Source organism: Camelina sativa, chromosome 4 (genome assembly GCF_030686135.1).
Source record: "Camelina sativa cultivar CO46 ecotype springtype chromosome 4, ASM3068613v1".
Lineage (NCBI taxonomy): Eukaryota > Viridiplantae > Streptophyta > Magnoliopsida > Brassicales > Brassicaceae > Camelina > Camelina sativa.
This window is the reverse complement of record NC_141883.1, coordinates 19,284,042-19,308,195: the sequence shown is the minus strand read 5'-3', so window position 1 is coordinate 19,308,195 and position 24,154 is coordinate 19,284,042. Positions and strand designations below refer to the sequence as shown.

Genomic DNA, 24,154 nt, shown 5'->3' with positions numbered 1-24,154 from the left:
TGGAAAGCTTTAAGAACTAAGCCTGATGTTTTCAGTGGAAGAGGTCTTAAACCAAGACATGCAGCCTAAACTAGGATCGGATTGGTCATCCCTATAAATTACACCTTTGGTGGCTGTAACAGCCACACCAACTTGGGAAACTGAGATTTAAGAGTCGGGATAAACTCAACAAGAATGAGAAAGTGAGGAACAAATTTTATTCATAGGAACTGTGAAGAGAGTAGTAAAACTCAATGTACAGTTTTGGTCACAAATATATTGGCATCACTCATTCCTTACCCTCTTCTTAACAACACTTATCGATGCAATAAAAAGATGTATAGGATCCCAAAAAGAAGAAATAACCTATTGATGAAAATGTTTTAAGCAGCAGTGCTGGAGACTGGGAAGAGCTTTTCCACCATGTTGTTGGAGAGGATTCTATTTGGGTCCAGCTCCCTGCGTGCTTTGTTGTATGCATCCACTGGGAAATGTTTTCTGAGTCTTGCTTGTAGGGCTTCAAGTTCCTCTTTATCCTTTGGTATCTGATTAAATAAAGATCAACCCGAAAAACTTAAGAAATTGTCTATATAGTAAACTCAACAGATGCTCATCTCCTTATACAGAGACTTTTGGTCCGTTTAGTTACAGTAACCGATCTAGCTAAAATACTAATTTTTAGGAAGGTGAGTGAATCAGAACTCAGAAGGATATGAGTTAAGTGGAAATGAATCAAATGATGGTATATGTGTGTTAGGATACAAGAATCTCGTATTTAGATGGAAAATAAAAAGTTACCTCAATTTTAGCCCAATGTTCATACGCAGAATATTGATCCCACAATTGTTTTTGTGTTAAATGTCTATAGTGGAAAAATTCGTCTGTAATGTCCTTCCTCTGGCGAGGATCTGCTGTTGGGAGATACATAATTATACCAACCTGAGACAAAATGTAGTGTAGCACATTATAAGTGTCGATGAATAGCAATTAAGAGAGAGAAAAAGTGGCTAACAGGCAGTGCTGGAACAAGTTTGGTAAACAGCAAGAATCTACCAAGTGAAACAATAATCTAGCTCTTCCCCCTAAGAGTACACTATGTAGCATCATTTCTACTGGCTTCTTCTTTGTCTATGAACATATTTTAACATCAATATTTCAAATGTTTTCCTCCACTACAAAGGCAGAGGGTCTCCAGAGATTGACACCAAGATCTCTTCATACTTTCATGAAAGTGAAAGAGAAGTAAATGAAAGAATAAAGAACAACAGAAAGCATGAGTTACCCATGAGAAAATGTCATCCTCTGCAGTGCTGAATGCAGGGCTTATGGGACTCTTACTTCGAGCTGTCCATCGCTGCTCTATTGGAGCAGGTGCTGGTATTGCTTCCTTTTCTATTAGTTTTTTCAGCTCTTCTATGTATTCGAGGTCTTTCATGCTAGGGTTGGCGAGGGTTCCAGCTGGAAAACAAGATTCTGATACCCACTGTTGACCACCACAGTCAAAGCCCAGAATTTCATCACTCCATCCTACTCTATATCCTTCTGATTTTTTCCAAAACTCTGCCTCAGCTTGATTTACTTTTGCAACATGAACATCATTGAGAGGATCGAGGGCAAGTAGCTTGTCTCTCAACTCTGTAAATGAAAGTTCATTTATGTTTGGCTCACTGCTGTCAGGAGACTTCTTACTAGAGTCCTGGACCCTATACACAATGGTGAGAAATTATATTGTATTTCATTCAGTCCTCCACATTAGAGAAAGCAAGTTAGACATAAGACTTAAAGCATAATGATACCTATACTTCACAATGCTCTCTCTATAGAGATCACGGACATGCTTTACAGCCTCATCTGTAGTGTACTTTGGTTTGTCCTTAGGTGGCCCACTCCATTTTGATACGGGGTTGCATGTTACAACCACGACTGTATCGGTATAAGGAATATATAGGTACTTAACATGCTTGTTTGCAGAGAGCAATTTTCTGAACAGCCAGAAACAAAAACAAATATTACGCCCTGAGCCAATTTATGGGATCAATTTGCTTCATAGTAGAGGGAGTGCTTTCGCAAATGCTAGAAATGCACTATGCCAAATGAATGAGGTAGCAACTAGAAAGTGAACAAAACTTAAAGCTCTTGCATCAACCTAATACTTCTCTAAAAATATGACCAGAAGCAAATTTGTATACTAAGCATGATATTCTTGGCTGGAGGCATAATATCGAGACTAAAATAGCGAAAGTTAGCAACACTAACTTGTGATTTTTCTTGATTTCTTGCAAGTTTGAGACGTATGTGTGCTCCACAAGTTCATGTCTATCAACACATTGGAGGGTGACCTCAGCAACAACTCCAAGTCCACCAAGGCCACATCGAGCTAGATGAAAGAGCTCTGGATCTTTGTCCTTTGAAAGTTCAATTGTTCCCTTTGCTGGAGTGACCAGCTTCATGCTGATCACCTGCTCATCAATAGGAGGCAATCTAGCACCCGTCCCATGTGCCCCAACCTGAACATAAACAAGAATTTAAAGCCTAAACCGCTAAAGAACAAACGAAGCTGTTTAAGACTCTCCATTAGTTTCACAACCCAAGACTCCACACAAGGGAGAGAAGAGTATGCAAACCTGAATAATGCCACCAATCTGCTGCTCTCTAATGGAGGCAAAGTTCTGAAGAGTCAAACCATAGTCCTTAATGGCGTCAACCAATTGCTGGACTCTAATCCCAGCCTGCACCGTAACTCTCTTCTTCTCTTTATCCACCTCGAGCACTTTATCCATGAGCGCCAAGTTCACCATCCCAGAGCGAGACAAGCCAATCCCATTGGGCGAGAGACCCGATCCAACGGGTCGAATCCTTAACTTCTTCTCATGAGATTCCTTGACCACCGCTTCGAGATCAGCAATATTCTCCGGTTGATTAAAGTTCCTAGTCTGTACCTCATGAGTACCACTCCAATTAGAGACAGTGTGAAGATCTTCAGGCAATGGAGCGTAACGGAAGATTTGAGCCTTCTTGTGCTTTGCATTTTCAGGGAACGGAAACGAGAAATAGGTAGCGACTCCGCTGAATACAGCGAGTGCTGCGTATCCGGCGTATTTACGGAATTCGGCTTCTGAGGCCGTGGACGAAACCGGAGGCGTAGGACGTGGCGGTGGCGGCGGCGGCGGTGGTGGAGTCAATGTTTGACCGGAAGTGCATAGAGTACGGTGAGGCGAAAATGGAGGACGGATGGTGGATGAAGACGGAGTTAGAGTTCCGAGAGAACGGCCGACGGAGCGTCGGAGAAGAAGTGACCGGAGCATTTTTTGTTTTACTTCAGGCGATCTGAACCTGAGCGAAAGGTTCTTTGTACAGCAGAAAGGATCGGGTTTAGTGATTTAGGAAAGTTTCCACTTATGCCCTGATATTATTTCTATTTTCATAATTTGACCCGTTATAATCAATTTGACAAGATTAGCCCTCAAAATACTCATTTAGATGGTTCTGATTTGGTATCAGATGGTCCTGATTCCATCCATATGAACGAAACCAGATACTCTATTTCAGTTTTAGTTTGTCACCTCCGGAGTGACCACAAGATTAGCCATCTCTTCGCTTCTCCTCCACCCACCTTCATCGACTCAGCTTCCACAAACCCAGAAACCTCAATCGATTCAACTTACTCACAAATTTTTTAAAAAAAAACTCCAGTTATCAAACCTCATAGCTTCCCCACTTCCTCTTCTTCGCAGTCCAATTTAATGGCCACTACCTCAAAAGTCATTAACAGTTTCAGAAATCAAATCTATAAAACCAGCTACCCTCGCCGACCTCACATACATCCCCACAAATACACAAAACCACCGAAGTCTGAAGATGTCAAGATCACAACTACAACCCTCTACCCATCCATTCACTTTTCAGATTTTTGATACCATTGATGAGATTTTTGCAAGGAAGACGTTTTTGTCCGCTGATCCATTTTTGGGAAGCCCAAAACTTCAAGAAATTATGGGCGTAGAAGTGCTTCTCATGGACTCTACGGTATGTCTATCATATATGTATCGAATAAACACTCATCAAAAAACCAAACCTAACCCTAAAACCTACAGTCTAATGGAGTTCAAGGCTACATTCCAGCAAACCGCCTATTCCGCTACGAAGAACGTCTCAAATCCAACTCTGTTTACAGGCTATCAAATCCCACAATCCCACAATCTCTTGGATTCACCAAATAAATTTCGGAAGCAAACTCTCCAGATAAGATTGCGTACATGTCGTCGTCTTTTGGTACTCTGAATAATTTGATGCTGCATGCAATACATTGTGAAGCAAGATTTTGGAACAGAAGTGTGTTCTTAACGGTTCGGCTTCTGTGAAACGTTGCGGATTATGAACTCAACATGGACAAAAACTAGATCAAAAGAAGCATCTTCTCTGTTCAAAAGAAGCATCTTCTCTGTTCTCCTGCAGATGGTAACAATGTCACTTTTCAAAATAATGTATTTGTTGGTTTTGTAACTGTGTGGGATTTGATAGCTTAATGTTGCTTTTGTTTTTTACTGAGAATACAGTTGCATTAGCTTCTGATTCTAACCCAAATATTACTCAATTTTATTGTAAGGCAAGGATATAATAAGATTGTCTCACTATGTTTGTTTTCAATTTCTGGTTTACAAAACTTTCTTACGTAAAGAGCGAGAGCAGGGGATGACTCCGAACGAAGTCAGAGAAAATAAAGTAAAAAACCTTGATGTTTTACTATTGATCTACATTGACAGATTTTAAAGAACTTTTGGAGTTTGTATCCTAAGAAAATCATATGTTTGAAGTAACTTCTCTACAAATCTCAAATTTCAGATCTTGAGTAGTGATGATGGAAAGACATATATTTACAGATGGTTAGATTCAAGAACACGTTCATAGGATTTTTTTTTTTTTTTTCAAGTATGAAACTATGTTCCACTTCAAAGTTAAAATGGTCCGACTTATATCTAGAACATGGTTCAATAAGCATACTCAAATCAGCTCTGACACCTCAAAGAAGCTCCAGGTTTGATGACGGTAAGGACTCAGAAATTAAAAGGAAAGGTGATGAACTATATTTTGAGATTAGGCTTTCTCATGTACTCATTTGGCTGCTATTTTTATGCTTTTGAATTTGATCACACATTACTATTCAGGGTTTGTATAGGATGTTGCAAGAGAATTTTCTAGACAAAAAAAAAATTGGAGTTAACGAAAAAGTCCCTCTATCTAACCTATTTAAGTTCTTTTGATTACACTTTTGTTTGTTGTGGCTGAATATCATCATGTCGCCATAAGCTAGATAGAGGGACTTTCGTTCCTGTGTTTAAGTTGCACCAGCTTCATAGTGTGAAGCTCCAGATGTATATTATTTGAAAACCATAAACAATAACAAGTTTTGCAACGCTTAAACTTAGCTCTTATTTGACAAGCTACATGTAGGACCAATATGTACCCGTTGATTAAACTGTTTTTTAGGCAAAAAGATCTCTAATTACTGTTGTTTTAAAATCATATTTGATAAACTCTAATACGTTCATTTCTCTAAAACTCCTTTCCACAAAGTCTTTTTTTATTATATGTATAGATCTCTAATTTGAATATGTATTTGACCGTTGCTTAACTGAACGTGGAAAGGACTATGAGGATGGATGTTAATATGCAGCAAAACTTGTGTCCACTCCAATATATGGTTCTATTTTTCAGCTCTAATTAGAATATATATGTTATATGTTTCCACTGTCTTCATTGTATGTTTAAATCTCAAACGTCTTCTAACTTCAATTGACGTACGTGCAGCAGATGGCAGTGGCAGTGGCAAGAGTAGTTCGGATCATAACCAGTAACCAGCTCATACAATACAACTTAAGTGGTCTGCATACGAAATATCTACACAAGTTGATCATGAGATGTAAGTGGCCCTTTACTCAGTTTTTAATAAATCTTTTATGTTCTTCTTCAAGTACAGTTTTAAAGAGTAAAATAGAATCTACTCCAATTTCTTGAATCAAAGTTCATTTTAACAACTTGGTTTAAGTATAATGGTCATTAGTCTCAGGTATATCTTTACCGATACTTTATAATTTTTTTATCTTGGAAACAACTTAAAAAGGTAGCAAACCCAAAATTGAAAACATTGAACCGATTTTGGAACGTAGGAAAGAAAAATATTATTCTACTTTAAAAAGATAACTATGTTTTCCTCAAATTTTTTTTTAAGCTTAGAGTTTGGTTTATAGTTACATCTAATAATTTCTATGAACTCCTTATGTTCCATAGATTGTTGGAAACATAGATATGATACCAGTACCACTTAACTGAAGAAATGTGTTTAGAGATTTTGAAAATGCTTAAGATTCAATGACAATTATTTGCTCATCATCAAACTGCACAATTAGCGGAGACGATATGTGAAAGAGGCTGAGAGCCAAAGTATATGGACCACAAAGCCATGGAAATATGCGATAGTTTAAGTTCATTATTTTTAACTAAAATTTTTGTTTAGTAAGGTAACTAATGCATTCCAAAATCAATTTGTAAAACTTATCAAAATATTGCTCATATCTAATAAAATATAAACAGCGCGTAGCGCGGTACTAAAATCCCCTAGTTACGATAAAATTGATGTATGTACAAAGAATCAACTAAACATTCAATTAATATGATGTACATGAAAACAAGCTTACCTTAAGTTGGAATCGTATTGTGCATTTAAATCGCTTTATTTTGGATAGTTAATATGAATTCAAATATAATTCGTAAATATTTTTTTGTAGATGATTCAATCATACTATTGAACAATGTAAGTTTTTGGTATTTTGAAATTCATATATGGTTAGCCAAAAAAATAGACAATTTAACCGCAATCATCGATTTTTTTTTTTTGGTTTTTCATAAATTAAAATTGTTGATTTTGTATAGTTTTTATTTGGTGGAAGTGATTGAAACAACAACTATGATGGATACACACTATCTACTAATCTACTCAAAAACCGATCTTCAATCGCTCGATTTTAGATGGTTAAAGATTCAGACGGTTCGACCGCACCGCTGCACAGACAAACCAAAAGGCGAACCGGTTTGTAAACCGCAGTGTAAATAAAAAATGCCCTTTTATCTCCCATTTTACCTTTTCGATTTAATGATTATATTTTTTTCCCCTGGCTTTGGCTTTCTCATACTTCCCCCACATACAGAGAACACAAAGACGACTCTTTTGGTTCTTCTTCTACTCTCTCTATCTTGTGCCCTACACCAGTTTTCTCCGCCGATCATCCACCGTACTTCGCTGCCGTAATCTCCGACGAAACGCCTCATGTTGACTGTAATTTAATTTCCGGTTTGGTTTAACTATCTTTACGCATTTGCTGGGGCTTTTATAACACACACACACACACGCGCGCGCGGAGATACATGAAGATAAAATTAGGGGTTTTGAGCTGAATCGTTAGATGGGTCAGAAGAAGAAAACCCACGCGTCTCGCACCAAACAATCTCTGTCGTCTGCGGCGGCGACGGTGACTGTCGCAGAGGTTGAGCCGTCTGAGATTTCCGCTTGTAGCTTTTATGAGAGGGGTTTTCCCGGACCGGATGCTAATGTGGAGCCGTTGGATTCACCTGTCGTCAAGCTGGAATGCGAGAAGGCACTCAAGTCGTTCGGGCGTGGGAGCTACAACAAGGCGATTCGTCTTATTAAGGATTCCTGCTCCCGCCATCAAGACTCTGCCCTAGCCCACCGTGTTCAGGGTACTTTGTGCGTCAAGGTTGCTGCCGTCTACGAAGACCTAGCTACCAAAAAGAAGTATCTTCGGAATGCTATTGAATCTGCTAGAAAGGCTGTGGAGCTCTCTCCCAGCTCGATTGAGTATGGGCATTTTTATGCCAACTTGCTTTATGAGGCTGCCAACGATGGGAGAGAGTATGATGAGGTCGTCCAAGAGTGCCACCGTGCTCTCTCCATTGAATATCCTATTGATCCTGCGAAAGGGAGTCTTCAGGATGAGACTCAGCTGAAGATATTGACACCTGAGGCTCGTATTGCACATGTCCAGGATGAGCTCAGGTCTCTGATACAGAAGTCTAACATTGGCTCGTTGTCCACTTGGATGAGTAACCTGGGCAACGGTGAAGACAAGTTTCGGTTGATTCCCATCAGGAGAATGGCTGAGGATCCTATTGAGAGTAACTTGGTTCAGACCAGGAGGCCTAACGAGATTAAAAAAGCTACCAAGAGTCGTGAAGAGTTAAGGAAGGAGGTTGAAGTGAGGGTAGCTGCAGCTAGGTTGATACAGCAGAACTCAGAGTCTTCCCTGTCGGAGAATGTTGAAAATGTTGACAACAAGGGATCAGATTCAACATTAGGCGCGGGGCAGAGACACGGGGAGAGGAGAAAGCATGGAAATGCGAGGAAAAACAGCTCCACAGTGGACAGAAGGGATCGGGTTAGGTCGTACTGGGATTCTATGAGCAAAGAAATGAAGAAAGAGTTGCTTAGAGTTAAGGTTAGTGATCTTAAGAGTCACTTTAGTGCTTCAAAGGATGGGCAAGCAAATGAGATTATAAGTGAGGCACTGTCCTTTTGTGGGGGCAATAAGACTTGGAGGTTCTGGCCTTGCTGCCAGTGCAGTGAGATGTTCATGAGTTCTGAAGCTCATATGCAGCATATTGTGCAGGTGCACATGTGTAATGTCAGGCCTAAGATGCAAATGGTTCTGCCTCAGAGTGTCGACACTGATAGGATTGATGTACTTCTTAGTTCCCCATGGAAACCATTGGATCTCTCTGCTGCAATGAAATTGCTTCGCAGTCAGCAGAAAATCCAAAACTCTGAGTTTAATAACTTTCACTCTGGCGATAATATCGAAGATGGTGACGACTGCTTCGAGGATGCATGGAATGATACTTCACCAGAGAAGGAAAGCCTTGGAGATGCTTGCAACGGTTGTGATGAGAAGGAATCTGAAGAGGTTAAGCTGTCAATTGCATTTCCTCCTCCTGATGGATGGCCATTATCTGATGATCCTGAACGTGCAAAGCTCCTTGGGAAAATACGTGCAGCCTTTGAGCAACTTATCAGACAAAACTATTTGGCTTCTAGCCATCTTGATAAGGTGATACAGTTTACGTTGGATAAACTCCAGAATATACCCGCAGTTTCGCAATTCGTAAATCGTAGCTTGAATCAGTCACCCATATGCATCTGCTTTTTGGGAGCTTCCCAACTCAGGAACATTCTGAAATTCCTGCAGGACTTGTCTCAGCCTTGTGGATTGAGTCGATATTCTGAACAAAGTAATCCCATTAATTTTGGCGACCTTGGTCGTGAAGTTACAGAGGAGATTCTTTTTGATGCTGAAGATTCATGTCTTCTTCTGGATGAAAAATTGCTTGGCACTGAGAGCATCCAAGAGAAATTTATGGGCTCAGCATTGCATAATGTAGTAATAGCAAGTTCTGTAGATATTGCTAATGGCAATAATGTGTCTTCTAGTGTGGATGGATTTCTTTCATGGATCTTCACCGGACCCTCTAGCGAGGAACAAATTGTGTCATGGATACGCACAAAGGAAGACAAAACAAACCAAGGGCAGGAGATCATGCAGATCCTTGAAAAAGATTTCAGTCACTTGGAGAACCTTTGCGAGAGAAAATGCGAACACTTAAACTACGAGGGAGCACTGCAAACTGTTGAGGACCTTTGTCTTGAAGAAGGCCGGAAGAGGGAGATTTCAGCAGAGTTTACCCATGAAAGCTTTGAAACTGTTCTGAGGAAACGAAGAGAAGAGCTAAATGAGAGTGACCATGAGTTGGTGTTTATCAGTAGTAGGTTTGAATTAGATGCTATAACAAACGTTTTGAAAGATGCAGAATCTCTTAACCACAATCAATTTGGATATGAAGAATCATATGGCTGCGTGAGTTCTCAGCTACGTGATCTAGAATCTGGTGAAACTGATGAATGGGGGATGAAGGATTCCTTACATGAGGCTGATAGTTTCATAGAGACTGCGATCCAGAAACAAAAAGAACATTTGTCCGCAGAGGTAACCTTTTCTATCTTTATGCCACACGGCTCCGATAACTAATAACTGCCTTTCTGCTTTGAAAATACTGTGTACGTTTGCTATCTCAGCTTAGCAGAATCGACGCGCAAATGATGCGAATTGTCACGGGGATGCAGCAATTAGAGCTAAGACTTGGACCAGTTTCCTCCAACGATTATCAGATAGTATTGTTACCGTTGGTGAAGTCCTACATGCGGGTAAGAATCTAACCCTTAAGCCCTTGTTACGTTTTCTTCCATTGGTTGCAGTGTTCTTTCAGGTTCTAAGTGGCATTCCATCTTAATTTCTCCCTCTCTCTCTCTTCCCCCCAGGCACATTTGGAGGTGTTAGCAGAGAAAGATGCCACTGAGAAGTCTGATGCTGCAAGAGAAGCATTACTTGTTGAGCTTGCTCTTGATTCTAAGAAGGACGCTCGAGGAAGAAATGACAATTCAAAACACACGCTGGAAAAGTCCAAGGACAAGAAAAAGATTAAAGACACTAGGAAACTGAAAGATTTGAAGGTTTGAACTAATCTAATCTGTTGTCTACTTTGTAGGTATTTCTTGTATATATTTGTAACTATTTTTAATGTGTTATAGGCTACCATTGGAAATGACCATCGCTCCAATGTTGATTCAATTGAACACAGGTGAAGATCTGCTTTGTAAATTTTTTGTTGAGATGGTGTAACCTGAAAAATATTTGTTTCTGAAAATATTGGTGGTGAATGTTAATTCACTTGATAATTTCTTGTTCCAGCCTCCTTCAGGGTGCATCATCTGGTGATCATTCAGAGGCTGACGTTGTTTCTGAAGCTGTTGAAGCTTTAAAAGAACAGGACGAAGAATATAGACGCCAAATAGAGCTAGAGGAGGAGGAACGAAAACTTGAAAAATCTTTGGAGTATCAGAGAAGAATTGAGGATGAAGCCAAGGAGAAGCACATGGCAGAACAACAAAAGAATTATAGCTCTTCAGTTCCCATGAATGTTGCAAAGGCAGTGTATAATGTTTGCACAGCCACAGATTATCTAGTTGATGATTTAGATTTACAAGAACATGCAAAATCCATAAATCAGGTAACAATAGAGTTACAAGGTTGTGGAGTTGTGGTTTTTTAAATCAACACTTGAAATTAATTTCTGGGTTTTTTGCTTTACCAGGAGAAAAGGAATGGACGAGTTGATGACTTGGAAGGAGCCAGAGTGAATACAAATGGTGTTTTCTCGTCAACAAATCCTTGTGTGAAATCTGATACTGCAAAGGTGCAGGATATAAAATCCCAAAAAGGTTGGTGTTGGTCTTCGAATATGAATATATGTGTTTACTGACCTTTCTGTGGCACTCATTGTTTTCTTTGTGTTGCAGTAGTGTCTAATGGCACAGCTATGCAAGCTGGTGATCGACGCACTGGGAGGAGAGGTAGACGCCACAAAGCTTCAAATAAGTTAGTTGATGGAAAATATCAGGTCACACCTTCTGAGACAGAGAATAGTAAATCTCAGTGGTCAGGTACCAACGGTGAGAGACAATCTGAAACTCTGCGTAGCAATGGTGGTAAGTCCTTCCTTTTTTTTTTTTTTTTTCTCATTTTCCTTCTATGATCATTGTCGTTAGCTCGTGTTTTCAAAGCATTGATAGTTGTGATGTATAATGATCCGATATAGAGATTTTTTTTTCTTGAGCTTAATGTTTTTCTGAACTAGACAAATGAAACTGCTTTCATCTGTTGGAACTAATGAAACAGTTAGATTTGTTAAAACTGATACTTCTGTAACTAGTGTAATTTGTTTTAGCATTTATGTCAACGAGGAATGACTGTATCAACACTGATTTCTTGCAACTGTTTTTTAACATCATCCATCTTTGCATTCCAGATTTGGGAACAAAGACATTAAGACAATTACAAGCTGAAGACGATGAAGAAGAAAGGTTTCAAGCTGACCTTCAAAAGGCAGTGCGTCAAAGCCTTGGTAGTTATTCAAACATCTCTATTTACATATCATGCCTGACAGTTTAACATTTTGCGATATCTTGTTAAGTGCCCATTTCATGACTATTCTCTGACTGTTATGTCATTTGTATGAAGAATGGGTTATTGTGTATACCCCTTTTCTTCATCTCAGGACACATTTTTAGTATCTGATTATTTTAGATGTCTTAAATTATTTTTCATTTTTAATTATGCAAAAGCTACTACCTTCTCTATATTTTCATCATATTGTTCTGTGATCATTTTGTGGTGACAAAAGCCCTTATTATGAAGCATCTGACACCAGAACATTGTGTTTACCCAGATGCGTACCAAGGAGGTAGAAATATGTCGACACTTCTGGAAGTAAACAATGATGGGGGTTTATCTTATGTTACAACGGAGTCTTGGAGCCCAACCGGAGTTCCGATATTTGGCACAGGTCTTCAGAATGAAGTTGGCGAATACAATTGCTTTTTGAATGTTATCATACAGGTAACCTTTACTTTTCAAAAATGTTTGATTTCTCGGGTATTCAGTATCTATAGTGTCCAGCACAATAGATTTCTCTTTGCTGAAAACTATTTTGTTTTGTTTTGAACTTAGTCTCTATGGAATCTGGAGTTGTTTCGAGCTGAGTTCTTACGGCGTTCAACACTAGAGCACCATCACGTGGGAGATCCTTGTGTTGTCTGCTCTTTGTATGAAGTTTTTACTGCTTTAAGCGTTGCTTCGAGTGAATCACGAAAAGAACCTGTGACTCCTTCATCTCTTAGGATTGCTTTGAGTAACTTGTATCCAGATAGCAGTTTTTTCCAAGAGGTAAAGGAATTGATCTCTGGTTTTACAGAGTAAGCTTTTTGTTTTCATAAGGATCCCAAATTGGAAGTCATATGGTGTACAGGCTCAGATGAACGATGCGTCAGAAGTATTAGCTGTAATCTTCGACTGCCTTCATCGCTCGTTTGCTCAAAGCTCAAGCCTGTCTGACACAGAATCTGCTGAGAGCAACAGTACGGGTTCATGGGACTGTGCCAATCGCACATGTATTGCCCATTCTCTGTTTGGAATGGATATTTTTGAGCAACTGAATTGCTACAGCTGTGGGCTGGAGTCCAGGCATATGAAGTACACTTCCTTTTTCCATAACATCAACGCTAGTGCCCTACGCACCATGAAGGTAAAAAGAAATGCTAATTATATAAATTATTCATTAGACTTGAGTTTTCACATATTTTTAGATAACTCCCTGTTGTATTCCCCACTTTATGCCTTGTAGGTTACATACCCTGAGAATTCATTTGACGAACTTCTAAATCTTGTCGAGGTGAACCATCAACTAGCCTGTGATCCCGAAACTGGTGGGTGTGGGAAACCCAACCATATCCACCATATTCTAACCACCCCACCAAATGTTTTTACAACAGGTAAAACTTGTTGTGTTAAAATTTTGAGGAATACAAACTTTTTTCAGATCACTGATTTTTTTGTCTTGACACTAATTATTTTGGGGCTGGCAGTTTTAGGGTGGCAAAACACGTGTGAGACTGTGGAAGACATAGCAGATACTCTTGCAGCCTTGAATACAGAGATAGACATCAGCATCATGTATCGTGGTCTGGACCCTAAGAGCACATATAGCTTAGTTTCCGTGGTACGAATTCTTCTTCTTCCCTATGACATTAGCAGAAGAGTGGTTTTGAACGTAAAACCAACTGTGTTTTGTATTTTCCTCCTATGCTTTTACCCTAAAAACTTAAAGGTAACGCTGTTCTTTTGCTATTTCTGTAACTGCAGGTTTGTTATTATGGACAACATTATCATTGTTTTGCATATAGTCATGAGCACGATCAGTGGATCATGTACGATGACAAAAACGTTAAGGTAAGACCATCAATACAATGGGCTTTGCAGGCAGATACACTCATCTACATTGTCACCCATTTAATGTTATATCTTCAGGTGATCGGTAGCTGGAGTGATGTTCTTACAATGTCTGAAAGAGGACACTTGCAACCACAGGTTCTCTTCTACGAGAAACGCTAAATCAAAAAGAACCAAAAGAAAAACAGCCAAGTAGAGTTCTGTTGCTACAGTTTAGGAGATCTCGCAAGTACATACTACCAAAGAAGTAAGTACGTTTTTTTGACAATCAGAACGAAAACTCGAGAGGAAAGGATGTAATTTACTCATCTCAGTCGTTCTAAGAGAGGATGGGGAAGAAGATTTTGTCTTAAGATTAAGCAAAAGTATTTTAAGCGGAAAGGGTCTTAGAAGACCTTATGTAGTTTTCTTGGTTAAATCCTTGTCACATTAAGGATTATATGTTCATATTATTATTACATAGCCTTCTATTTCGTCGGTCATCTCTATCATCATATACTATCTTATCTTATCTTAACAACTAATTTAATTGAAGTTAAAAGTTAGGATAGAACTTGGAGAAACGCTAAACCAGTGTAATGCCTATATGTATCATCTCTTAACATTTACTAAAATTGTTAATACATTAGTAGAACTTTTAAATCTATGTATCCTTCTTCTGTTTCTCTTGATCTTTTTGATTTTTAAGTAAACACCAATCCAACTCTTAAGATTAAACCGTAAACGGTATTCTTAAAATAGGATTGTAGTACTTGGAAGATGGGTTGCAAACCGAGACTAAAGATGGAACGCCTCTTAAAAGATGATTTTTGGGATTTTGGGAATGTTCCTTGGAGAATGACGAAATTTGAGGGATGTAGGTGAACTCGCGGGTGAGAAAGCAAACAATACTAGGACTTATGTTGGTTAGGAATTGGCTTTTGGTTTGTGATTCGTGGAGGCAATCCAAGAGGCGTTCACTAGGGATATTGGTGGGATGTATGAAAACCTCATGCTACTTGCCGATCTTGGGGAGTATCTGTCACAAGTCGCAAGTTGTGCTAATAATATAGTCATGATAGTATTTAGGAGGGCGAATGGAAACTTTCAAGTAAAGATGATTAATTGATTATATAACTTGTTGAAAAATAAGAAAATAGATAAAAAAGAGGTATATTAGTAATCGTCCATATTGTATCACAATGGATATGACATAGTTCAAACTTCAAACTTCCATGCATGCTATAGATGAATAGTGACTCAGTGAGCGGCTCGAGAGTCAAAGATGTTATCCAAATGGATCTATCTGTATTATATACTAGGTAGTAATCGTGCTACAACACCGGCAAAATTGTTTACATATAAATTAAAATCTGTTTATTTTATTATATTTATTTATTATTTAATTTTTCTATTATTGCTCTATGTTTTGAGTTATTTAGTTTATATGGATTTTATTTTCCGGTTTTGGTCATACATAAATAACGCGTATGTAAATGTAGACGGAATTCAATAATTTGAGCCCAACACATCCAGTTTTGCCCCGTATCCATGACATTTTTTCGCTATATAAAGATTCTCATTTATTTAATTTGATTTTACATCTATATATATTTTATATATAGCTTTGATTTTAGAATCCTTTTCATTTTTTTTATATTTTTTGCAACACTATCCTGTCAATTTGACTATAATAAAATAACAAATCAAACCAAGAATAATATATTTTTAAAATTAACTGGAATGGGAATAGTAAAATATGTTACCACTTAAAAAAAAAATAGGTGAAGCTAAGATAAATCCGAATTATATCCGAATTATAAATGCTTAAATGACGTATTTATCCCTCTCGTTAATGAATTAATTTGCCTAATCTCCAATGGAATTGTGATGTAATTGTTTACAAAACTAATGTTAGTTTGTTAAAAACTTTTCAATTAATAGGAGGGATATATATTTTGGGTTAAAAGTCATAAAGATTTTTTAATGTATTTACTGTTTTTTTTATTTTGATGTCTTTTTTTGGTTTTGTTTTATTTCTATTCATTAACTATATTATTTATTTTAATTGATCAGCTTATCCTTTTCCAAATTATGAACAATTTTAAAACCCTTGCAATAGCTTAAATATTATGTTATGATTGACGTTTGTTTTATTGAAATTTAAATTATATTATAATTTGTACTATTTCTATTCTATAATTAAGACATATTGTTTTGTGATGTAACTAGGATGCAATACATTTATCGTGAAATTTGTGATTACAAAATGGAGTGGTAATTTTTGAGATCCTTGTAGGTCCCGGTTCGTTTTTTCTTGGCTGCTAGAATGCACTTTCGTCTATCTCTTGTTGTCTTGGTAATCATATTATTTACAGATGTTGAGCTTGTAAGAGCATCTTCAGTGGGAGTTGCTCTCATGGTTTCTCTTGTAACTGGGACCCAAAAACCTAATTAAAAACTCATTTTTCGGTCAGTTAAGAGAAGAATCAATTATGTGGGAAGGAACTTAGAGGGAGGTATTATGACATTTAAAAGGATTTGGTAAGATTTTAATATTTTAGAATTTTGAAAGATTTCAGAGATTTTTAAGAGATTTGATTGTATTTTGGATTTTTTTTTATTTTTCTTTTTAGAAAATGAAATGTGATTCTATGAGATTATATGAGATTTTATTTAGTAAACTTTGTGTGATTTTAAAATATTTTACAATACAAACGAAAGAAAGAATATATGTCGCTTATTTTGTGAAGTTGTAGGAGATGAAGACGTAAATTTGTCGAGACACCATCACACCACCACATAGCCTAAATCATGCAAGAAAGAAAAAAGAAGCTTTTAGTGAGATGAAGAACAGAGGAAGAGACTAAGTGAAGAAGATGAGCAAAAGCAAGAAGAAGAAGGTGAAGGACACTTGAGGAGAAGAAAGAACAAGGGGAGAGAGAGAGAGAGAGAGAGAGAGAGAGAGTTTCCAGAGTTGTCGGAGTTAGATCTGCGGAGAAAGCTTACCGAACCTGAGATGGTGGTGGTTTTTTTTTTTTCCAACCACACATTTAAAATTAAAAGAGAACTCCGAGATTGGTCGCCCAAACCGGAGGGAAAAAGTTTACAAAAGAAATTTCAGAAACTAAGGTCCTTGAAGACCGGGCTAAACAATCTGCTCTTGTGTTAGACTCACGAGGGATCCTGTCCAGAGTGAAGAAAGGGAAAGAAGATCTGAGAATAGAGAAATCCTCCAGTAAAATCGTAAAGGCTGGCCAATCGTCGGGCTTCTGCACCATCGCGATAAGCTCTGCACAATCTGTCTCAAAAGCTTGACAATCCACTCTTGCCTCCAAAATAGACTCCATGAAATCCTTTAAAATTCTATCTCAAAAGGTATGATGGTGGTGGTTTTATGACTGTCTTTTTTTGTTTTGTTTTTCAATGAAATCCTTTAAAATTCTATCTCAAAAGGTATGATTGGGAGAGGAGTATTTCTTAACTAAAAAGCCAAAAAAGTCTCTTAGAATCATTCAAAATAGCATTGTAAAAGAAAGTTGTGATATTTTGAATAACAATAGATTTAACTTGGTTTTATAAACTATTGATTGAATAACAAGAGATTCTGAATTATTTTAAAGGATTTTATATAAATCTTAGTTGAATAACAAAGGATTTAATAAGATTTTTTAAAATTCTCAATTGAATAACAGAGGATTTTAAGAATAATTTAAAATCCTTTAAATGTTAGGTTCAATATCCTCCTCTTAGCAATGCAGTAGCAACGCTACATGGCGTATTATAATTCGTTGATGCGTAAACATAAATGGAATTTTTTTTTTCATTTTCTTCTTTCTTTCTTTCCCGATCCTCTCTCTTCTCTCTTGATCCAAAAGGCAAATCAATCGCCGATTCATCTGAAAACCGAAAAAAATCAAAGGATTCGAGGTGAATCGATTGATTTTTCTGGCTTAAACTGAAGGGTTGTTGGTGTATAAAACCGATGATTTTTACGGAGCTCTGTTTGATGTTCTCAATTATTATTTTTTCACAAACGATCAATGGTTGGTGTGACTTTAACGCAGATGCATCGGTTTGTAATTTGTTAGGGTTAAAAAAATTTTATCTTGTTTTGATTTCCGATGAAGCTTGTGTAGGCTTTGTTCTGTCTAATTAATTTCTCTTTGTATGGATCTTTTCTGTGATCTTGTGTAGAATTTAGGGTCTAGTGTGCCAAAAAATTGTAAGACTGGGCAAATGAAAAAGCTTTTTAATAGTAATATTGTAAGACTTGTAATAGTAATATTTCAAGTAAACATGGAATTTAAGTAAGTAATATTTGCTATATTTTTGTTCAAAAATAACTAATGTTACACACCACATAAAATCATATATATTAGATGAAAGTCTATGTTAAAAAAGGAATTCAATCAGTTTAATATAAATATTTAGTTACGTAGTATTATATAATTATTGAAAGCTTAATTCTTAAAAATGCTATTGTAGTAACATAGGCTCTGTTCCTTTTCAAGTCGTTGATCTAGCTGCGACAAAAAAAAATGAACAAGAATAGTCGCTACTGTTGTGAAGGGAAAGTCGTTGATGTTGTGAAAAAGTCATTCCTGTTGGAATAAGCTGCCGCGACGATGGCTAGAAATTCAGGTGACTGCTTTCTCTCCTCATTGACACTTTTTCTCGCTGGAGTAGACACGTTCCGTCATTGTCTTTCTCTCCTCGTAAACAAAGATAATTTAGATAATAGAAAAATTAAATATTTCATCATATTTCAAAACAAAGTATCTAGGTTTTCACTTGTCACATTATTACTCATGCCTAGATTCTCTGAGGCCTAAGACAACAAAAAAAAAAAATACATTTTCGTTGTCAAAAGTGTTTATAACTTATAACTACAATTAAATATATATTTTAATAATAAATTATAGATAATTATTACTTTTCTTTGATTTATGAAAATAAAACTTTATGTTATATACTATAATAAATATATAATATTATACAATTTTTAATCTATTTTTTTAATTAACACTTTATATCTACGAAAATACTATAATTTTTAAAAGTATATATTGTAAAATACTAATAAATAGCAATACTTAAATAAATTTTTGAAACTTAAGAAAAGGAACATTGAAAATATATAATTTACTAATATAGCAAATAATTATTTAAATTTGGGGGCCAAAAGGCCAAAAATTCTTAATATTAGGGGTCTAGGCCAAATCCTTTTTTTTTAACTTACTCATATAAATTCACTTATATCCTAAATCCTGAATAAAACTCATTACGATCACTTATAGGTTTTGGTGGTTTTCACTTACGATCGAATAAACTCATTACGACTACTCTGTTTCTCTCTCGTATACGACCGATGGCTCCTCGATCCAAGTCCTATGTTGATGATGATAATGATTTGAAGATGAAGAGAAAGGTTTTCAAGCAGAGATTTCCAGGCTTTAAGAAGAAAGCCATAGAGCTCTCTGTCCTCTGCGGCAACTCTGTTGGTTTCGTGTGTTACACTCCTGACGACAACAATCTCCATATCTGGCCAGAGCCGCAAGAGAAACCACAAGCGCTAACGCAACTGTTGGCCAAATTCAATGCGTTGAGTGATCACAAAAGAAAGAATAATGCTTGCGATCGCTACGACTTCCCTGATATCAAGGGTTTGTCGGGTGAGGATTTGAGGAGACATGTCGATAACCTTGATTCTCACCTAGTTGGAATCAAGCAACGAAAGCTAAGTATATTAAGAAGAGGAAACTCGAAGCCGAAGGAGACGGAGACGGAAGAAGATAGGGTTTCAGATCGATTAGGGTTTGGTCACGTCGACTTCGGTGGCTACCACGAAACAGCTATGGGATCTTGTGCTGCTTCCGAGGTTTATAGGGATGTTGGTGTTTCGGATTCTTCTCTGCTCGATCCTTTCACGTCCGGCAGGGATTATTTTCCGACAGATAATGATTTTGGGGTTTGTGCCAACGATGGTGCTTGGGATCATTCTTGGATGGATTTGAAATTTTCTTCAACATTGTTTCCTGCAGGCTACGATCCACTTGTGGGAGCCACTGATGAGTACCAAACATTGGTCACAATATAATTTAGGATCCTTCTGCTAAGATTACGATTCTGACGGCATGATCACTAATTCACTATTAACTAGGTTATAATTCACCTATAGTATATGTATTGTATTCACAGTGTTGATCATTATTATTAGTATCTTAACTTGTACGTTTTGCTCCAACGCAAATCCATGTTTGTCAATTTTGTTAGCTTGTATTGTATTTTCTCTTGTTTTGTTATTAAGTGCATGAATGAAATCTCTGCAATTGCTTCTTGTGATAAGGTATTTACTAACATTAAAGATATAGATGTCATAAGTATATAAGATTGAGATGATGATATGACAAGTAGTAACGTCGCAAAATATAGATACAAAAGTAGTAGTTCCATGTAAGACAACGATGCATTCTTGTGCCAGAAATTACCCAGAACATAAGTATATATTACCCATCTATATATCCCTTTTTCTCAGCTCTCTTCAACCACATGCTCCTCTGCAATCCTCTGTTTTGGTAGTCTCTTTAGTTTCACCACATGGAAACAGTAAGATGAACACAAATCAAGAAGAAAACAAAAACCGGAAAGAGAGACTCTTACTGTTTTAAGCACTCTTAACAGGAACAAGAAGTGCAGGTTTGAGGCGCTAAAGATGGGAAGTGTTTTTGAGACAAAACTGGGATGTTATTGATGGGTTGTTTGTTGCCTCTAATAGCTAAAGAAAGAAAAAACAAATCTGTGTGTATGATATTTACACGTTTTCGTCTCTGCTATTGTAACTACTATGTGTGAGAAAATCTGTACTGTAATTTTGGCTACCAAATGCCATCTTCTAAATAATCTGATCTCTGCTGACTGTTGAGCTGAGTTGAAGACTTCGCTTTCGCCTAGTCTCATTCCGTTGGTAAGGTTATCCCCAGCTAAACTTTCAAAAGCTCTCACAATCTGCAAAATAGTGTATCAAGATTAAGTTTTAAGCCAAATAAACTCAATTTCGAGGAAAGAAGAAAAGAAAATGTTTTGTACTTGTCCCATCCGAGGTCTCTTGGCAGCTGAATGGCGCACGCATGCAAGCTCCCGCTGCTTCTATCATTCTAAACATTTCAGAATCCACATAGTTTTCTCCAAGCTTGGGGTCTGCTAAAGAATCATATTCCTCGGTTTCAATGGCATGACTTATCAGAGGCCGGGCCTGAAAAGCAAATAATGCAAAATTCAAACGACTTGAGGATATTGAAGTAGAGGTATACATGTTAATGTAAGTTTAGATAGCAGTCCTACCTACCCATTCAACAAGGCTCTCCTCTCCCAGTGGTTGGGATGTATCCACAGGTTTACGTCCAGTGATTAACTCAAGCAGAACAACTCCAAAGGAGTATACATCTGATTTCTCTGTTAATTTTCCACTTCATGCATATTCAGGAGCCATATGCAAGTATCAAAGTTCTCAGTCTTTGATGAGAAAGAATACAAAGTTTTCAATGAGAAAATCAGTGAAGCCAAGAACTAGCTGATAGAGAAAGTCATAGATAAGGTTGAGAAAGACTTGATTCTCCTTGGAGCAACTGCTGTTGAAGATAAACTTCAAAATGAAGTAAACAAAACCACTGAGGATATTTTTACATGACTAATTATATGATTGATGAATTGAAATACTCAAATCTTTTCCCTTTTGATCCTTTGATTTCTTTCAGGTCCCTGATTGCATAGACAAGATTGCTCAAGCAGGAATAAAAATTTGGGTTTTGACAAAATGGAGACTGCTATCAATATTGAGTATCAATTTCTTAGTATCACCTTAATATATATTATATACTCTTTGAGTTTCTGCATACTTATTTTTACTACTGTCTTTCCACTCTATGAACCCTTTTGTGTATTCGTCTTTGACTTGTAGTTTGCTCAGACAAGACATGAAGCAGATCATAATCAACTTAGAGACCCCTGAAATCCTATCACTGGAAAAAACTGGAGAAAAAGATGCCATTACAAAGGTAGCTGAATAGTATTAGCATTAGATGAATGAATCAATGTGTCTAATTCTATCATGCAGGCATCAAAAGAAAATGCCTTGTCTCAGATAATCAATGGAAAGACTCAGTTAAAGTACTCTGGTGGGAGCTCTGATGATTTTGCTTTAATCATTGATGGAAAATCACTTGCTTACGCGTTGGATGATGATGTAAAGCACTCTTGAGCTAGCTGTTGGTTGTGCGTCTGTCATCTGTTGTCATTCATCACCAAAACAGAGAGCTCTGGTTAGATTTTGTTTTACTTATTGTTTTGTATACTTTTTCCTCTATCAAGATTTTTTCAAGAATGAAATGGCAATGCAGGTGACAAGACTAGTAAAATCTGGAAATGGTAAAACGACATTAGCAATTGGTGATGGCGCTAATGATGTTGGAATGCTTCAAGAAGCAGATATAGTGTTGGGATTAGCGGTGTGGAAGGAATGCAGGTTCAATATAGATTTGTATAACTTATTTGTGTCTTTTCGTTGTGTGTTAATTCTTTTTGTGGGCTATCCTGGTCCTTGTTCAGGCTGTAATGTCCAGCGACATAGCGATTGCTCAGTTCAGATATCTGGAGCGTTTGTTACTAGTCCATGGACACTGGTGTTACAGGCGGATCTCGACAATGGTAAATATCATCCCTACATCTTCAGATTGAGACCAGCCTTTTGTGGCATGAGTCTTTAATATAATCATTACTTTTGGTTCTAACTAGTATTCTCTTATTCACAGATTTGCTACTTCTTCTACAAGAACATTACATTCGATTTCACTCTCTTCTTATATGAAACATACACAACATTCTCATGGACACCTGCCTACAACGACTGGTTTCTATCTCTTTATATTGTCTTTTTCTCATCCCTTCATGTTATTGCTCTTGGTGTCTTCGACCAGGATGTCTCTGCACGGTATTGTCTAAAGGTAAACTTATTCATTGCATTATTACAACAAGTTTAATCTTTCTCACCGTCAAACAGTTTGTACCTAACTTCTTTCTTTTTCTTGGTTATGCAGTTTCCGCTCTTATACCAAGAAGGTGTGCAAAATTCAGCTGGCGCAGGATACTTGGCTGGATGTTCAACGGATTCTACAGTGCTCATGTTTAACTTTTCCATTCCGTGAAAAAAAAAGAATATACTTTTATCAAAATTTACTTTTTTTCTTTGTAAATAAATTAAAAAACAGAAAATAAAAAAAGGAAATTGGGATTGAAGTTACTTAGAAATCTCAGATTAATAATTCTTCATATTACAAATTACAGAGTAAAATATTCTACTAAATATTTCTTTATTTGCATAATAGATTTTTTTATTTTTATCTATATATATATATATATATATGTTTTTTGGTCCACCATTATTTGTATCTAAACTAAGATCCCCAACTTTGATTCAGATTTTGTCCAGATTTTGACTATTCAGATTTTATCTTTATGAGGATAATAGATACCCAAATTATCAAGAGAGTAATGGAAAAGCTCAATTAATTGTGGTTAGTCTTTGTTTTTTTTATATAAAGTTTGATGATCAGTGGAATATATCTTTTATCAACAATAAATTTAAAACATTTAACAAAACAAATATAAAAAATGATAAATCTTGTTGAATAGTATAAAAAACCTTTAATAAAATTTATTATTATTATTATATTTTTGTTTGATAAAATTTGATGATTAGTAGAATATATCCTTTATCATAAATAAATTAAAAACCTTTAATAGAAACATATACTTATTTTTTTATGAGAAATCCGGTGGCATAGAAAAAATCATAACGGTATTTATTTGTTATTTCCTCTTTTCCGCAGCTCAACTTTTCTATTCTGTGAAAAAAGGAAAATACTTTTTATCAAAAAAAAAAACAGAAAATAAAAAAGAAATTTTGGATTGAATCGTTATAAGTTCCTCCCCAAGCTACTTACAATTTACAAACTCTCGGATTTCACTTTCACTCAAGGTTTTGCTTAGAGCCAAATTAACTTTTTATTTGCGATCGTAGTGTTAGATTTGGAGTTCGAAATGTTTCTAGGAAAAGGTTCATTCGGTTTGGTGAGCCTCTTCAAGTAGAAAATACACGACAAAACTCTCCACGTCGCCGTGAAAACCTCCGATGATGAACACACCAAGTCTCTCTACAATGAGTTTCATATCTTGTCGAAATTCAAGGGATGTTCGAGAATCGTCCAATGTTATTCTGTAATATAACT

General features: G+C 36.7%; 3 protein-coding genes, 1 long non-coding RNA gene and 1 pseudogene across 5 annotated transcripts; 3 read left to right on the top strand and 2 right to left on the bottom strand.

Moving 5' to 3' along the window:
• Positions 1–175: 175 nt before the first annotated feature.
• Positions 176–3,897, bottom strand: LOC104780602 (L-galactono-1,4-lactone dehydrogenase, mitochondrial). Its single transcript, XM_010505107.3, has 6 exons — positions 2,604–3,897; positions 2,236–2,486; positions 1,776–1,961; positions 1,262–1,682; positions 778–918; positions 176–524 (listed from the first exon to the last, which is right to left on the bottom strand). Exons 1-6 carry the CDS (start codon positions 3,282–3,284, stop codon positions 363–365), a joined length of 1,842 nt encoding a protein of 613 aa, XP_010503409.1. The 5' UTR covers positions 3,285–3,897; the 3' UTR covers positions 176–362.
• LOC147945977 (uncharacterized) lies at positions 3,489–4,626 on the top strand. The gene is made up of 2 exons (XR_015596853.1): positions 3,489–4,005; positions 4,074–4,626. It is a non-coding gene; the product is annotated as an uncharacterized LOC147945977 (long non-coding RNA).
• Positions 4,627–7,115: 2,489 nt separating this feature from the next.
• LOC104780600 (uncharacterized) lies at positions 7,116–14,371 on the top strand. The gene is made up of 15 exons (XM_010505103.3): positions 7,116–10,031; positions 10,121–10,249; positions 10,364–10,555; positions 10,634–10,683; positions 10,794–11,112; positions 11,197–11,323; positions 11,402–11,590; positions 11,911–12,006; positions 12,331–12,500; positions 12,612–12,827; positions 12,910–13,185; positions 13,285–13,432; positions 13,526–13,659; positions 13,803–13,889; positions 13,968–14,371. The coding sequence occupies exons 1-15, from the start codon at positions 7,440–7,442 to the stop codon at positions 14,049–14,051; spliced, it is 4,809 nt and encodes a 1,602-aa protein (XP_010503405.2). The 5' UTR covers positions 7,116–7,439; the 3' UTR covers positions 14,052–14,371.
• A 4,868-nt stretch (positions 14,372–19,239) lies between these two features.
• Positions 19,240–19,968, top strand: LOC147945976 (agamous-like MADS-box protein AGL49). The gene has a single exon (XM_087509435.1). It carries the CDS (start codon positions 19,240–19,242, stop codon positions 19,966–19,968), a length of 729 nt encoding a protein of 242 aa, XP_087365561.1.
• Positions 19,969–20,682: 714 nt separating this feature from the next.
• On the bottom strand, positions 20,683–21,360 carry LOC147945975 (proline-rich receptor-like protein kinase PERK9; annotated as a pseudogene). The gene is made up of 3 exons (XR_015596307.1): positions 21,217–21,360; positions 20,958–21,123; positions 20,683–20,876 (listed from the first exon to the last, which is right to left on the bottom strand). The product of XR_015596307.1 is annotated as a proline-rich receptor-like protein kinase PERK9 (transcript).
• Between the last annotated feature and the right edge of the window lie 2,794 nt (positions 21,361–24,154).

What these genes read in the sequence shown, in the direction of transcription:
- LOC104780602 (XM_010505107.3), bottom strand. Translation starts at nt 3,284, where the DNA reads ATGCTCCGGTCACTTCTTCTCCGACGCTCCGTCGGCCGTTCTCTCGGA. An exon ending in GAAATCAAGAAAAATCACAA is followed by an intron (nt 1,962 to 2,235) that starts GTTAGTGTTGCT and finishes CTGGCTGTTCAG; the next exon opens with AAAATTGCTCTCTGCAAACA. An exon ending in GAGAGCATTGTGAAGTATAG is followed by an intron (nt 1,683 to 1,775) that starts GTATCATTATGC and finishes CATTGTGTATAG; the next exon opens with GGTCCAGGACTCTAGTAAGA.
- LOC104780600 (XM_010505103.3), top strand. Translation starts at nt 7,440, where the DNA reads ATGGGTCAGAAGAAGAAAACCCACGCGTCTCGCACCAAACAATCTCTG. An exon ending in GGAAACTGAAAGATTTGAAG is followed by an intron (nt 10,556 to 10,633) that starts GTTTGAACTAAT and finishes AATGTGTTATAG; the next exon opens with GCTACCATTGGAAATGACCA. An exon ending in GTTGATTCAATTGAACACAG is followed by an intron (nt 10,684 to 10,793) that starts GTGAAGATCTGC and finishes TTCTTGTTCCAG; the next exon opens with CCTCCTTCAGGGTGCATCAT.
- LOC147945976 (XM_087509435.1), top strand. Translation starts at nt 19,240, where the DNA reads ATGGCTCCTCGATCCAAGTCCTATGTTGATGATGATAATGATTTGAAG.